Raw genomic sequence first — 14,767 nt, forward strand, 5'->3', positions numbered from 1 at the left:
TTTTTTTTTTGCCTCAATTATAGCATCTGGTCCAGGGTCAGGTACTGCATTTGCCATGTCTCTTAGCTTCTTTAATCTGGAACATTTCCATAGCCTTTCTTGCTTTTGTAACAGACATCTTTGAAGTATACAGTCCCCATTTGCCACTTTTTTGTTCACAGAAAGTTCCTCATGTTGTGTTTTTATGATTTGTAAAAATGATACTCATGCTCAGCTGGACTACTACATAAATGATATTGTATCCTTCTCCAGTATCACATCTGAAGGCATATGACATCCCTATGTCCTTCATTGGTGATGTTAATTTTTAATCAGCTGGTCAAATTGTCTGATTTCTCCACTCATTGTTGTTTCTTTTTCTTTTTCTTTTCTTTTTTTTTTTTTTTTAACAACAAATAAGTGATCTCTGGGAGAAACTCTCTAAGATAGTGCAAATATTCTGCTCCTCATCAAATTTGCCCTAGATTTGGCATCCATTAATCCTTATCTGATCTGGTAATTACCATGATGGCTACAAAATAATAATTTTCCCACTCCAGCCTTCCTTCCACATTTGCCAGTCAGCTCCTGGCATTTTACTGTAAGCATGAGTCCTCATTTCTCTCTCATTGATTTATCTATTTATTATTACTAGGGATAATAAATGCCTTTACTTCAATAGCTTAGAATTTATTACTGTACTTACTTTGGTGATCAAATTGTTCCAGATTTAGCCAGTTGATATCCCTTCTGAATCCTTGTGATATGCTCCCATCACTTTTTAAAACACCTTAATACTTTCTTACTTTCTGGTATAAAAAGACACTCTAGGTTCATCTTGTACCTACCCTGCCACAGCCCTGGAATCATCCATTTCTCTAAGGAGCTCTGGTTCCTTTTAATGGGGAATGATATTAGAAACTAAGACCTGAGCACAATATGGCTTCTTGCTACAGTGGTTTCTTTGCTTCGTGTCCTCTTCAGCAGATAGAGATAGCAAATGTGTGCACATGTATATACACATAAACATACAGTTACATACATATACATGTGTACATAAGCATGCATACACATGCAAAATGTGTGTTTTAAAATGCAATAGAAATACAAAGTGATGCCATAGGAAATGGAAGCTTATAAAACAAGCTCACAACATTTTTCCAGAAATCAGAGAAAAAGAATAAAAGAATGAGTGATGATAAAGAAGATAAAATCAGTGAGTGAGAGAGATTCAGTAAATCCAACAAACATAAGAATTCTGGAAGGAAGGCCAGGCACAGTGGCTTACACCTGTAATCCCAGTGCTTTGGGAGGCTGTGGCAGAAGGACTGCCTGAGTCCAGGAGTTTTAGACCAGCCTAAGCAACACAGTGAGTCCTCATCTGTACAAAAAATACAAAAATTAGCAAGGCATGGTGGCACACACTTGTAGTCTCAGCTACTCAGGAGGCTGATGTGGGAGGATTGCTTGAGCCTGGGAGGCTGAGGCTGCAGTGAGCTGTGATCATGACATTGCACTCTAGCCTGAGATCCTGTCTCAATTGTTTGGTAACGGTTCTTATATTTGCTCTGGTCTCCTTCCAGAGCCCACAGAGTTGTTTAAGAACAGAAGGGAACCAGCTTCAACTGTATGGAAGAATTGAGACCAATAGTTATGTCCTAGTCTCCTCCTGTGTATTAGTGAGGCACTCAAGTAGCCTCCTCTCTATACCACATTGGCTGGAGGAAGTAATCTGCTAGAGCATCAAGACCTACTCTTATCTGGGGTCTGCTAGCTGGTGTAGGATTGTGTTGAACAGGGCTACACAAAGGCTAAGTTCTATAAGGAGGGCAACCTTACATTTCTCCTGCACATGCTTTTAGCCCCTGACCCTATCACATTCTGATGGAACATTCACTTGTTTGCCTTCCTTATCAGACTGTGAGCCCCCATGCCCCCACCCTAAGCACAACACCTGCCATGGTCAATATATGATATTTTTGTCCTGAAATTTTCATTTATAAAAGACACCAATGAAGGTATGTGATTCCCAAGGCTTGCTTGGGGTCATACAGGACACAGAACCCTGAGTTCCAACTCTTGTTTCAGTTGACGGGTCTATCACAGAGTGATAATGGAGGGTGCGGGGATCCTCAGTACCAGTGAAGATGACATAAGCGTGGTGCAGTTCACTGAGGTCGCTGACTGTGTTCTGGAACTGACGCTCTAGGGAGATGAGCTGGTGCTCAGTACTCCTCTGATCTTGTGTGGGGTCCATAAAGGGACCGGAGAGGGCCTTCCCAAGCAGGCCTTCCAGCTCTGCCAATGCTGCTGCCATCAGCTGCTGCAGCTTGGGTATAATGGCATGTCGCTTGCTGAGCAGGAACTCTGAAGCCTGGCTTTTCTCAAACTGAAATGCCTCCCACATATCCAGAAGCTGTGGGGCAAGCAGAGGGCAGTGGAGTAGATGTGGTCGTGGGGGAGGAGGGCGGGGAGGGAAGGGTGACTCCCTGAATTGCCTTCTCACCGAGATGTCCAGTGCTTCATTCTCAGCACTAAAGAGGCTAAAATGGTTGCGGATGAGTTCATGGAGTGCCCGTACGTATTCCATTCGCTCCTCCAGCTCGACGTACTGTTTGTTGGCTTCATTCAACTGCAGGAACTACAGCATGAGACCAGCAGCCCCACAACCCTATGTGCCTCTTTGGGCCCATCCCTGAGGGCAAATCCCACCTTTTGGAGTGAAGTCTCCAGACCCAGTTGCAGCCTTGTAATCAACTGGTGTCAGGAGCAATCTAGGATCAAAAACCTCTCTGACCCAGATCTCTCTGGTGAAGGGTCCACTTCTCACCCACCACCCCATTACCTTGATGACAAGGCAACAATTTTCTATCTGACTCACAGAGAGCACAACTCTCTCATCACACCAGGGCCTCCCTGTGACATGAGGAACCTGAGGGCCACGTGGACAGGGTAAGAATTAGCAAGGGTAGATCTCTTAGGTGAGCAGTTTAAGAGCATCAGGCCCTGATGGGAGCTCAGCAGAGACCTGAAGACAGTGCGCTGAGCTTTTAAGCAGGATGGGCCCTGAATAAGCTGGGAAGGATGGATGGGGAGAGCCCACCTTCTGGGTGCACTGTGCAATGGCGTGAATATCTGAGTTGATGGTTCGGAAGACATGCATGAAATTTGTGAGCTCTGTCATGAGTTGTTGACTGAGGCTCCAGCACTCATTTTGCACCTGTGCAAGAATGTCCTTCCTTATGCTGTCCAGCTTGGATTCTGGAGACAGGAGAGTAAGGTGTGAGGGGATGCATAAAAAAGAAGGGGTGCTGGGGACATTGCTGTGATCCAGAGTGGGAGTAGGCTGAATGGCAGGTCGGACCATGAATTATCTCGTTTAATGCTTGTTGGATCCCTGCTCAATGTCCAGTCAGCTGCTATGCACTGAGGACTGTGCTCTATACCGGTAGACAAGAGCACATGAATGAAACAGAAAGTTTCCCCACCCTGAAAAGCTCATAATATGAGGCAGAGACAGACATATAAATGAGCAATCACAAATCAGAATGATAAATCCACTGTGAGTGCCTGGGAGCCTTCAGCCAGCATAGTTAAGAGGTGGGGGTGCCGGGGGGTATCCTGAGAAGGCTGGGCAAGGCCCCTTCAGAGAAGAAACATTGGAGTTGGATGTGTTGAGTAGTTAATGCTCCAAAAAGATGAAACAGTGTGTGCAAGGGTATGGAAATGACATGATTGTGAATAGCAGAATACCCTAGCAGAGATAAAAGTATTCTGCTTTTGGAGTCTTACTGCCCTTGCTCTAGAAGAAGGGGGACCAAGAAGGTAGTATGATCTGCCTTTTGTTTTTAAGGATTAAAGTAAAGAAGGTCTCAGGTGGAAAAGGGGCTAGAAAGTAATCCTGGAAATTGCCCTTGGCAGTATGAACAACTTTATTATCTCAGAGGGCAGGGATAACACCCATATGATACCTCATGAAATCTAAGATCTGCTTGTAAGAAGTACCATTATTTTACATACCACTAACAAAGAAAAAACGGATGCCATCTAAACTCTAACATGTCTTCAATCAGGAGACATCTTTAAGGTTCAGAGATGTTAAAATATGCACAGGATGGGAAAACACAACATAGAAATCTGGTACACCAAATAGAGTATAGAGTGCTTTCTACATACCAGACATTATTTCAAGTACATTAATTATATTAACCTATTTTATCCTCACAAATTCCCATTGAAGTAAATACTATTATTTTATAGATAAGCAAACTGAAGCTCAGAGAGGTTATATAACTTGATCAACATCACACAGTGGCAGAGCAAAGATTCAAACTCAGGTAGCATGGCTCCACTCCATTATATTTTAAATACAAATATGTTTATGTTATAAATATAAATGTAAACATATATAAAATATGTTTATATAAAGTATTTAAAAATATATTTTATATTATGTGTGAAGTAAACTGGCCAACCCTCTATTAGCATCTCTGCAACTAGAAGGTAAAATAGTGAGTTTGGGGGACAGATAATTGAGACATACTGGGCATGTCACTTTCAGAGACTTGGAGGAAGTAACCAAGACGAATGGGTACTAAGACCTGAGATTGAGAAAACCTACTGAGAGGAAGCCTATTGAGGGACAACCTATATCAGACAGAACACAAAGATCTAAACTCATCCTTTTTCACACTGTCCCTTTGGAACATAATAGTAACTAGGCCATTGCAATGCTGCCGCATTGTTTTTTTTTTTTTTTTTTTTTTTATGGTGCTGCTTTTGGACCAGTAGCAACAGGCAGATGAAGGCAGATGGGAGCTCAACAGTGACACCATATGGTATAAAGGAACAATGCATTGATATATATATATATATATATATACACATACATACCCCAGGACTCCCTTGGGATTAGAAGCTGGAGATGGATAAAAACAGATTTAAGAGATACTTAGGGGACAAAAGAATGACAAGGATTTGGTGACACGTTGGATGTAGTAACATCAAGGAGAGGGAGGAGTAAAGGGTGACCCCAAGTTTCTGGTGAAGCTAATTCATCAGAGTGTATAATTATGCCATTCGTTGTTCAAGCGAGCTCAGGAAGAAGAGAAACAACAGAGTTAAGTTAGAGGGTTAGATAAAATTCAATCAGCAAGAAGGATGAGAGTAGACACAAGGGGATAAGGTGAAATGAAAAAAATTATTGAGCACCTACTGCATGCCACACTCAATGCTAGGAGTATTGCAAATAATATCTCACTTAATCATCCCTACTATAACCCTGTGAGTGACTGTGTTATCATGCCTAGCTTACAAATAAGGAAACTAAAACACAGTAATCTGAAGTTACCAAGCAAGTGAAAAACAGAGACAGGGTTCTAAATCCAGTGCTTATTTCTCTCCACCTGCTCCTCTTGAAGAGGCTAGTTGGTCTTGAACTGAGGATCAAGAAACTAACAAACTAGAACAACAATGAGCTTTCTGGAGCAGCAGTGAAGTAAAGCCTGACCAAAACAGGACCAGAGAAAAGGCAAAACAATCATAGGTCCTCTCCATTCCTGCCTTGCCAGCCCGAACCCCTTGTACAAGAGCAGGGAGTTTCAGTGGCCTATTGGATACCTAATGATACATGTGCTTTCCTCTGTTGAGAGCCAAGACAGGGAAGGCTAAGCAAGCAGAGCATTCAAGCAAACTCTTTCCAGGCCCCAGTGGCTTCTAACCTTCATAAAGAAAGCAGGCCTGGGGAGCCATGGGTCCAATAGAATTTAGTCTTCACAGGAAGTAGATACTATTGGCTATTGCCATCCTTGAGGCTCGGTGAGGAAAGAGAACAACCTCCATATTTCCGAAAAGAACAAATCACTGGCTTCCCAATCTACCCCACTGTGAGCCTCTCTATGGCGAACTCCTAGGCTGAGGCACTAGCTAGTACACAATAACATGAGATATCCTTCCTATGGGAAGGGAGAAAGAGGATAAAAGACTAGGTCATAAACCAGATTTCTCAGAGACCCAGGGATACGAACAACTGGGCATTGGCTTAGTAGGGGTAGGAAGTGTCAAGAGGAGGGAACCTGAGATGGGATGAGGAGAAAACAGAGAGTAGAATGCTCTTGAGCCCCACTTTCTATATAGAACTTTGCGAAGAGACTATCTTTTAGGGTGCCCCTTGCTAACATGAAATAGTCACAGCAGAGTAGAAATCATACTGCTATGTGTTGTAGTAAAAAGAGGGGCAGATATAATGCTTACCAGTTTCCCACAACTCCCAAATGGCAGGGAATACAGAGGATAGCAGAGAATTGATAGCCAGTGGCCTGGATGAAGTTCCTGTGTTGAGGGGCTAGGGACCCTGAAGCAAAAGCCGTGGGGGTAGCCAGCCTAAGACAGAGACTGGATGAAGGATTCACTAAAACCCCAAGGATCAGCTATGCCAGCAAATGCCAAGGCAAGGACGGGTCAGCAAAGATAGACACTCCAGGTCCCTATAAGGCCAAGAAAACACACCCCAGCTCTACCAGCCCAGGACACAGCAGCACCAGAAGCAGCTATGTCAGAAGGGCAGAGACCAGGCAAGGAAGTATTACACCTCAGAAGCCAGCCCACCAGCCTTCCCCAGTACAGGGGGCACCTTGGGAAGGAACAGGGAGAAAAAGATATTTGAGAGTAAAAACAACCCAGAACTATAGTATAAATTTTCAATTGCCCAGATACCCCAAATAGACTGAATCGGACCAAAAGTGACTGCTTTAAATGAAAGGAGCTTTCTTTAATTGGAAAGGTTACATTCTTTCACTACCAGTAGAAGTTAGGACTACAGAGTAAGACAAGATCAGTTAGAGAGTAGCTTTTTACACATGCAAATTGTAGTATAAATTTCACTCTGCTACATGCAGAGAGAAGGCACCCTAGATTCCCAAGAACCTGTAAAGACACTGAGCTTAGTAGCCCAAGCACAGGAACATGATTCCTAAGGAATACAGGGTATGAGCAGAGACAAAACAGAGAGGCTGGCCTCTGCAGCGAGCATACCTTTGATGGCAAAGGAAAGGGCCATCGGGCTTTGGAAGGCTTCATAGGTCCAATAAGAGGCCCGCACCGAAAGGTCTCTGGAGGACATTCCAGGACCAAGGCAGGCCATGTGAATAGACGTAGAGAAAAGGGAAGGAGGAGAGGGAAGAGAAGTAGTGCTTACCCATCTCTGTCTGTACATCACGGCAGCTAAGTAGCAGCAACTTGCCTTTTGTGAGCAACTCGACAGGCATACTGGAGACACGGGCCTGCCAAACATTTAGGCGGCTCACCAGTGTCACGTAGTTCTTGATGGGACCACCTCTCATGTCTTCCAGCTTCTGAGGCACCCAGGATTGCAGGAATTCATAAATGCCTGTTATCCAATGATGTTCCCTGCAGAATTCCTGCACCTCCCACAGCACACCCTAAGGGCAGACAAGGTGTTTAGGGCAGAGGCAGGTGGCTATAATGGGAATTGGTGGGCAGTACCCTATCCCTTAAACCACTGTTCTCACCTCCAGCAGCACCTGTTGTATATTCAGTGCCTGCTGGATCTGAGGGTTGTTGTTCAGATCTTCCTCCAGCTGCTTATAATTGCAGGGGAAGTACTGGCCCCGCAGCCGATACCCGCGGACCTCCAAGATACCAGCAATTGGGTGAGACTTCCAGGGCCACACCAATCCTACATTCGGGCCACAGAAGATGCTCACAGCATCACTGGACTGGCCCTGGAACTTGGGCATCAGAAATTCGGTTTTTGAGTCCTCCTCTTCATCTTCTTCTATGGAGCACATGCCATAATTGTCAGTCAGTACCCTCCAGAGCCCACAAACAACCTTCCCTTGTCTTTGCCCTCAGTGTGTACACACACACACACACACACACACACACATCCATTCTCTGCTCATGAGTGAGTTAACACATACATCTATATCACAAATGTAAAATACCAGACCCATGGAGGGGATTTATTAGTTAGGGTTCATGTGCAAATTACATAATTTACCCTAGCTAGTCTAAGCAGGGAGGGACTTATTACAGAATATTAAATGGGTTGCAAAATAATTAGAAGAGCTAAGATACAAAACCACTGTAGGTTGAGCATCTAGCACTGCATGCTGCCTAGCAAAATGGGATGTCACTGTCACACCGTCAACTACAAAACACACTGCCCCTGCTATGATCCACAGAATGGATGGCATATGCCCTGACTTTCCCCCACTTAATTCAATTCTGAATCAAAGTCTTTTGTAGATCTAACTGGTGGATCCTAAATTGTATATGACACCTAGCTGCAGGCGAGTCTGGGAAGTGTAGTTTGTAGTCTCCGGCATCTGCAGAACATAGGAGTTGGTGGGAAGGAATATTGAACATGCCAGTCCTCAGTTACCTGTCTTAAAGAATATTCTTGAACTTAGCCACTCATTAACTCTTTAGGAACAGGTTAATTGACAAGTTTAGTATTTGTGTTAAAACTTGACACAAAATAAAGGAAAGAATTAAAATGTCCAGAAATAAGAGCCATACTATCCACACCCAAGCCCTATAGTACTCTTAGCTGATCTCTTCTCTTCTCCAACTGTACTCACTCTCCAGGAAATCTCATCCAGCTTTATGACTGTAAGTACTATCTATTTGCTCCCAAATTTATCTGCAGCCCAGATCTCTCACTTAACTCCAATCCCATTTAAATAACTGCCTACTTCACTTCTCTATCTGGGTGTCTAACATGCACCTCAAATTTAACAAAGCCAAAATGAACTCTAATTCCTCCCCGCCAAAACTGCAGTCTTCCAATTTCAGTAAATGGAAACTCTGTTCTTCCAGTTTCTCCAACTGAAATCTTTATAGTCACCTTTGACTCTTTTTCACATACAACACATCCCCCCATTTAAAAATCCTGTTGTCTCTACTTTTAAAATATATCCAGAATCCACCAATTCTCACCACATTTACCACCACCTGCCCTTCTCCCCCATCCCAAGTCACCATCATCTCTTACGGCATTATTGCAAAAGCCTTCTAACTTTTCTCCCTGCATTGGCCCTTGCCTCCTACACCTTGCAGTCTCTGCTCCATATAAGAACAAGAATGATCCTTTAAAAAAAAACGCCAGAGAGATTCTGAGAAGATGATGGCAATGGCAGCATCATTTTGAAATCTCCCCCAAATGCCCACATAAAAATGATAGAACAATTAGATAGTAAAACAAAAATGCAAGTATAACATTTTTTAACAAATGAGGACAAGGGATCCTCATAAATCCTAAAATACAAGTAGGTAGGGTCAAACCACCTGCAACCTCAAAATACACATGGCATCACCATTTGTGATGAATGATGCAGAGGGAAACAATGAAGCAACAGATGGACCTAAGAATAAGAAAACCCCCAAACAGCCATCAAGCATTTACTGGGAGGCAGAGGGCCCATTTGAGAACAGCAGGTAAAACTGGAAGGGGGTTTTACCCCCTCCAAGAACAGGTGAGGTAAGGTCTATAGAAGCTTAAGTAATCTATGCCCTGTGTACTCTTGAAACCAAACACTCAGGGCTCCCTTTTGGGACAGAGCTTGTCATGGAGAAAATCCTGGGAGTAGAATAAAGATTGAGCAGCCATGGAGAAAAAGGAAAAGTCTAGATGAAGGTAGGGGAGGGAAACCAGAAAACCTCAAAAAGTAAGCCATCATTTTTTTTTTTTAATACAGAAAAACAATAGAAAGTGAAACTCAGAGGTCAGGGAACTATTTTGAAACAAGTCTTCTTTTGAAAGTTAAGAAATGCTAAAATTTCCAGTTTTCTATGAGCAGCAGAAAAGTATCAACATCAAACCCCATACCAAGCTTTTATAAGAAAAAAACAAAGCAAGGTGTAGAATAAATCCCTAGAGACAATGAAAGCATGTCAAAAACCAGAGCAAAACTATAGCCCATTTCAAAACAAGCTAAAAGACACTAGAAACATGATAGAAGTCATGAGAGGACACATATCAGAATTAGAAAAACTCAGAAATTATGTGACAGAACTATGGAAAGAATTAGAAATGAAAGAAGAAACAATTTCATAACGGAAATTTAACTAAAATGGGACATAAGAGCAAACAAACTCAAAGGATAATTTCTTAAGAAAAATAGAAGGCAAAATAAGGTAACTATACAACTAAAAAGGAAATTAAAAAATTTTAGAAGATTTCAAGAGAAAGGGAGAAATACTGGGGATGGGTGAAAAGGATCTAATGTATCAGTAACAGGATTCCCCGAAGAAGAAAACAAAGCAAGGGAAGAGAACAAATATTAAAAACTATAATTCAGAAAAACTGTTCTGAAATTTAAAAAAGATATAAAGCCACATTTTGAAAGAACATACCTGAGAATTCTTCCCCAGAATGTTCAATACCAACACATATTCTAACTAAAATAACTAGATTTCAATAAAAAAGAAAAAAAATCTAGGCAAAAAGAACAAGTGATTTTGTAAAGAAAATAAAATTAGATTATCAGAGGCTTTTTGATAGCAACTCATAATATCCTAAGAAAACAGAATAACATATTTAAGATATGCAAAGGAAAAAAGTATAAACCAACAACTTTATATTCAGCAACACTAACTTTCAAAAGGTACAAATTGTTATCAACATAGAAGGACTTCAGAATTTTGTTCCTACAAGCCCTTCCTGAGAAATGTAGTAAAAAGTGACCTTCGGACAAACAAAATCACTAGAAATACCTCAACACAAGGACTGCTGGCGGGCTTAAAGATATTGAACTAAGATTAAGTGAGGGATAGAAGGGAAAGAGTATAGTATGAAATGACGATGTAGAGATTGCTGGTGATTCTCTTGCTTGCCAGGTGGACAGAGACTACCTGAAGAATGGAACTCTGAAGGCACATTGGTTGATTGCCCAATAGCTATTCCCTTCTCCCTTCCTCTATGGTTGGAGAACTGCCTTCCATGAGACACTGAGAATGTCAGTCATTTATTTCCCAGCCTTTCTTACAGCTAGAGGTAGACACATGACGCAGATTTTGATGGTGAGATGTAAAAGTGAATCTGACGGGGAGTTTCCGGAAAAGGTTCCTTTTCCTGGCAAAAAGTGAGAGTCAGACACAGAGCTCTCTTGTTAATCTTGCCTCTCCTTTTCTGCCTGATTTTGCTTGAGAATGGGATGCTCGACATTGCAGCTTGTCTTGCAACTATGAGGCAACAAGCCTGAGAATGAAAAAACAAAAAAACAAAAAAACAAAAACCACTTCATTGCGGCCTCCTCTGCCACACATACCTCTCTTACAGAATTGGCTCTTAAATATAGCTAAAAGCAGGAAAGAGTGATGGAAAGATACAAAGAACCTGGTACTTGATGATCACTTTTAAGCCACTGAACAAGCTCTGGAAGCACCTACTTCAAGACTTCCTGTTTTGTTTTGTTGTTGTTGTTGTTGTTTAGGCCACTGTGGCTGAATCTAGCTGCATCATGAATTTTCTAGTTATAGGTGTGTAGTTTTGAGTTAAGATTACTTAATCCAAAATCAACCCCCATACTCAGGCCCATATAATAGATGTTTATAGCCAAACACAAGCACAGCTGAAGACTGCAACCTCCCCCACGATACACAACCTTCTAAGAGGATCTGCCCTTGCCTGTAGCTAAAAGCCAGTTATTTCGCACCATGACACATCCCCTTGCCATAGCTTATGAATAAATCATGCAATCTACAGGAGAGGCTGAATCAATCATACTCCTTGTCTTGAAATTGGAACTAAATCAGTCTCATGGACAGGAAAACTTAAAGATCACATAAAGTCAAGTATGGAGCTGGTGCCATAAAAAGTTTAAGTTATTTGAAAGAAGTAGTTATAAGGGAGCAGAAAGCCCAAAGGAAGCAGAGATAACTGGTCTCAGGAATCGGGACAGGGGAACTGGAAAGATGCACAGAGATGAAAAAAGGATAATCAGAAATTTGAGAGACAGGGGTTCTCTTCCTGATATTCTAGTTTCAAATTCTGTGAAGATGGGTGCTGTTACTTCTTCTGTACCTTTGAATTTAGTAATTGTCTGTTTCATGAGCTCCAAAATATAAGACAAGCTTGAAGAGCAGTGATTCAAGGTGCCAAGACCTATGAGAGTGCTCAGGCAATATGGTGCTATACAAAGTCAATTGTGATTCCAAGCAATGGAAAGAAAAGCTATTTTTAATGGAATTTGGCAAAATAACATACCAACAAAACAAAACAAAAATCACTAACTTCATAGCCAAGGTAAGAATGAAATAAACTTTGCTTATAATGAGAATTTTTTTCTTTTTAATTTTAGATATGCTATCTCTGTCACCCAGGCTGGAATGCAGTGGTGTGATCATGCCTCATTGCAGCCTCAAACTCCTGAGATCAAGCAATCCTTCCACCTCAGCCTCCTGAGTAGCTAGGACTACAGGTGCACACCATCATGCCTGGCTAATTTGTAAATTTTTTGTAGAAACAGGGTCTCACTATGTTGCTCACACTGGTCTCAAACTCCTGGCCTCAAGTAACCCTCCCGCTTCGGCCTCCCAAAGTGCTGGGATTACAGGTGTGAGCCACTGTGCCTGGCCATAAGAAGAAATTTGAAATCAACTAAATCAAAGAAATGTAATTTACCTGCCATTTCTAAGGGATTTGGGACTTCAACTGAAAATTCATATGTATTGATATAATACATATAAGTCAACATGGAGTTGAATTTTAAAATATCAATCCAACTTGAAAGGCTTCAATGATATAGATCTTTAATATAGGTTTCCTTGAATGAGTGACTCAGACATTCCACACAGAGCAAAGCTTCTGGTTAAACATATTTATACGACTCCTCATATCTCCAGGGTTTCTTTCTCACAGAGCGGCAAGGAAAAAAAAGAAATCTTTCCTTCTCTCTCATCTATAAGTCTACTCACAGTCACACTGCTTCCCTCTATATTTCCTCTTCCTGGTCCTACTGTTCATACCTCATACTCCAAAGAGACCTTCCCTGTGCAGTCCCCTTGCAAAAAATCAGTTTTCATTTTTTACATTACATCTCCAAGCTAATTTCGGCTATCCCAACCAAAATGTATATCAAGAGATTATATAATTAAAATTAGGCAATTCTTCGTCTCTTTTCAGTGTAACAGATTTATCTTACCGCAAATATCAAAGAGTTATTCCAATCTTAATAGGATATTGCCATATTAAAGTTTAAGGTTTTTGAATTTGACATCTGACAGATGAGAAAAGTGATTATCTGATTGTGCTTTCTGAGTTTTGAACTGCAGAAAACATCTGATAAGACTGTAAGGACATCAGATAGTAATAGTAATACTCTCTTGTTTAGTTGTAAAATGTTCTGTGGAAAATATTGGAGAACACAGTTTAAGACTGGAGAATATGTTGCAACTATTTTATTAATAATACACTGAGTATTCTTTTAGTGATTAGAATCTAGTCAATGTATACATTTCTATTGAAAAGGAGTTAATTTTCATACTTTTGTGTGTAAATGGGGCTACTGAAATTATTTTGTAATTTAGTTAAAAGGCCATACAAATTTTGCCTCATTTAAGTAAAAGTTTTCTCAGTTAGATGCATCTTTCTTAAAGACTACTAGTAGTGTTTTAACTGCTACTTCTTTTTTTTTTTTTTGAGACGGAGTCTGGCTCTGTCGCCCAGGCTGGAGTGCAGTGGCCGGATCTCAGCTCACTGTAAGCTCCGCCTCCCGGGTTTACGCCCTTCTCCTGCCTCAGCCTCCCGAGTAGCTGGGACTACAGGCGCCTGCCACCTCGCCGGGCTAGTTTTTTTGTATTTTTTTAGTAGAGACGGGGTTTCACCGTGTTGGCCAGGATGGTCTCGATCTCCTGACCTCGTGATCCGCCCGCCTCGGCCTCCCAAAGTGCTGGGATTACAGGCTTGAGCCACCACGCCCGGCCTTAACTGCTACTTCTTTACGTTTATTCAAAATGTACTCCACTTTTTAAACTTTTATTTTAGATTCCGGGGTACATGTGCAGGTTTGTTATATAGGTAAACTCGTGTCACAGGAGTTTTTTGTACAGATTATTTTGTCACGGTACTAATTCTAGTACCCAATAATTGTTTTTTTCCATTCCTCTCCTTCTGCTCACCCTCCACCCTCAAGTAGGCTCCAGTGTCTGTTGTTCCCCTCTTTGTGTCCATGAGTTCTCATCATTTAGCTCCCACTTATAAGTGGGAGTCACAACAAAACCAAAATTGACAAATGGGATCCAATTAAATTTAAGAGCTTCTGCATAGCAAAAGAAACTGTCAACAGAGTAAACAGACAACCTACAGAAGGGGAGAAAATATTTGCAAACTATGCATCTGGCAAAGGTCCAATATCTAGCATCTATAAGGAACTTAAACAAACTTACAGGAAAAAAAAATGGCCCCATTAAAAAGTGGGCAAAGGACATGAACAGACATTTTTCAAAAGAAGACATACATGTGGCCAATAAGCATATGAACAAAAAGCTCAATATCATCGATCATTAGAGAAATGCAAATCAAAACTTTTTCATTTTTTTAAAGAATTTAAGGACAACAGAACTTTGGTTCTGGCTGGGCACGGTGGCTCATGCTTGTAATCCCAGCACTTTGCAAGGCCAAGATAGGAGGACTGCTTGAGGATAGGAGTTCACGACTAGCCTGGGCAACATAGCAAGACTCTATCTCTACAAAAAATGTAAAAATTAGCCAGGCATGGTGGTATGTGCCTGCAGTTGCAGCTACTTGGGAGGCTGAGGCAAAAAG

The 14,767-nt window shown here is 41.5% G+C and overlaps 1 protein-coding gene across 1 annotated transcript in view; it reads right to left on the reverse strand.

The window, feature by feature from the left end:
* The window catches only part of DNHD1 (dynein heavy chain domain 1), a 74,800-nt gene that overhangs the window by 35,301 nt on the left and 24,732 nt on the right, over nucleotides 1-14,767 (reverse strand). Inside the window, exons 11-14 of the mRNA XM_074014486.1 lie at nucleotides 7,509-7,774; nucleotides 7,175-7,418; nucleotides 3,083-3,240; nucleotides 2,119-2,611 (exon numbers count right to left, since the gene is read on the reverse strand). Of these exons, the coding sequence (XP_073870587.1) occupies nucleotides 2,119-2,611; nucleotides 3,083-3,240; nucleotides 7,175-7,418; nucleotides 7,509-7,774 (1,161 nt within the window). The remainder of the gene's footprint in view (nucleotides 1-2,118; nucleotides 2,612-3,082; nucleotides 3,241-7,174; nucleotides 7,419-7,508; nucleotides 7,775-14,767) is intronic.

The sequence above is a fragment of the Macaca fascicularis genome, chromosome 14 (genome assembly GCF_037993035.2).
Source record: "Macaca fascicularis isolate 582-1 chromosome 14, T2T-MFA8v1.1".
NCBI classification, from domain to species: domain Eukaryota; kingdom Metazoa; phylum Chordata; class Mammalia; order Primates; family Cercopithecidae; genus Macaca; species Macaca fascicularis.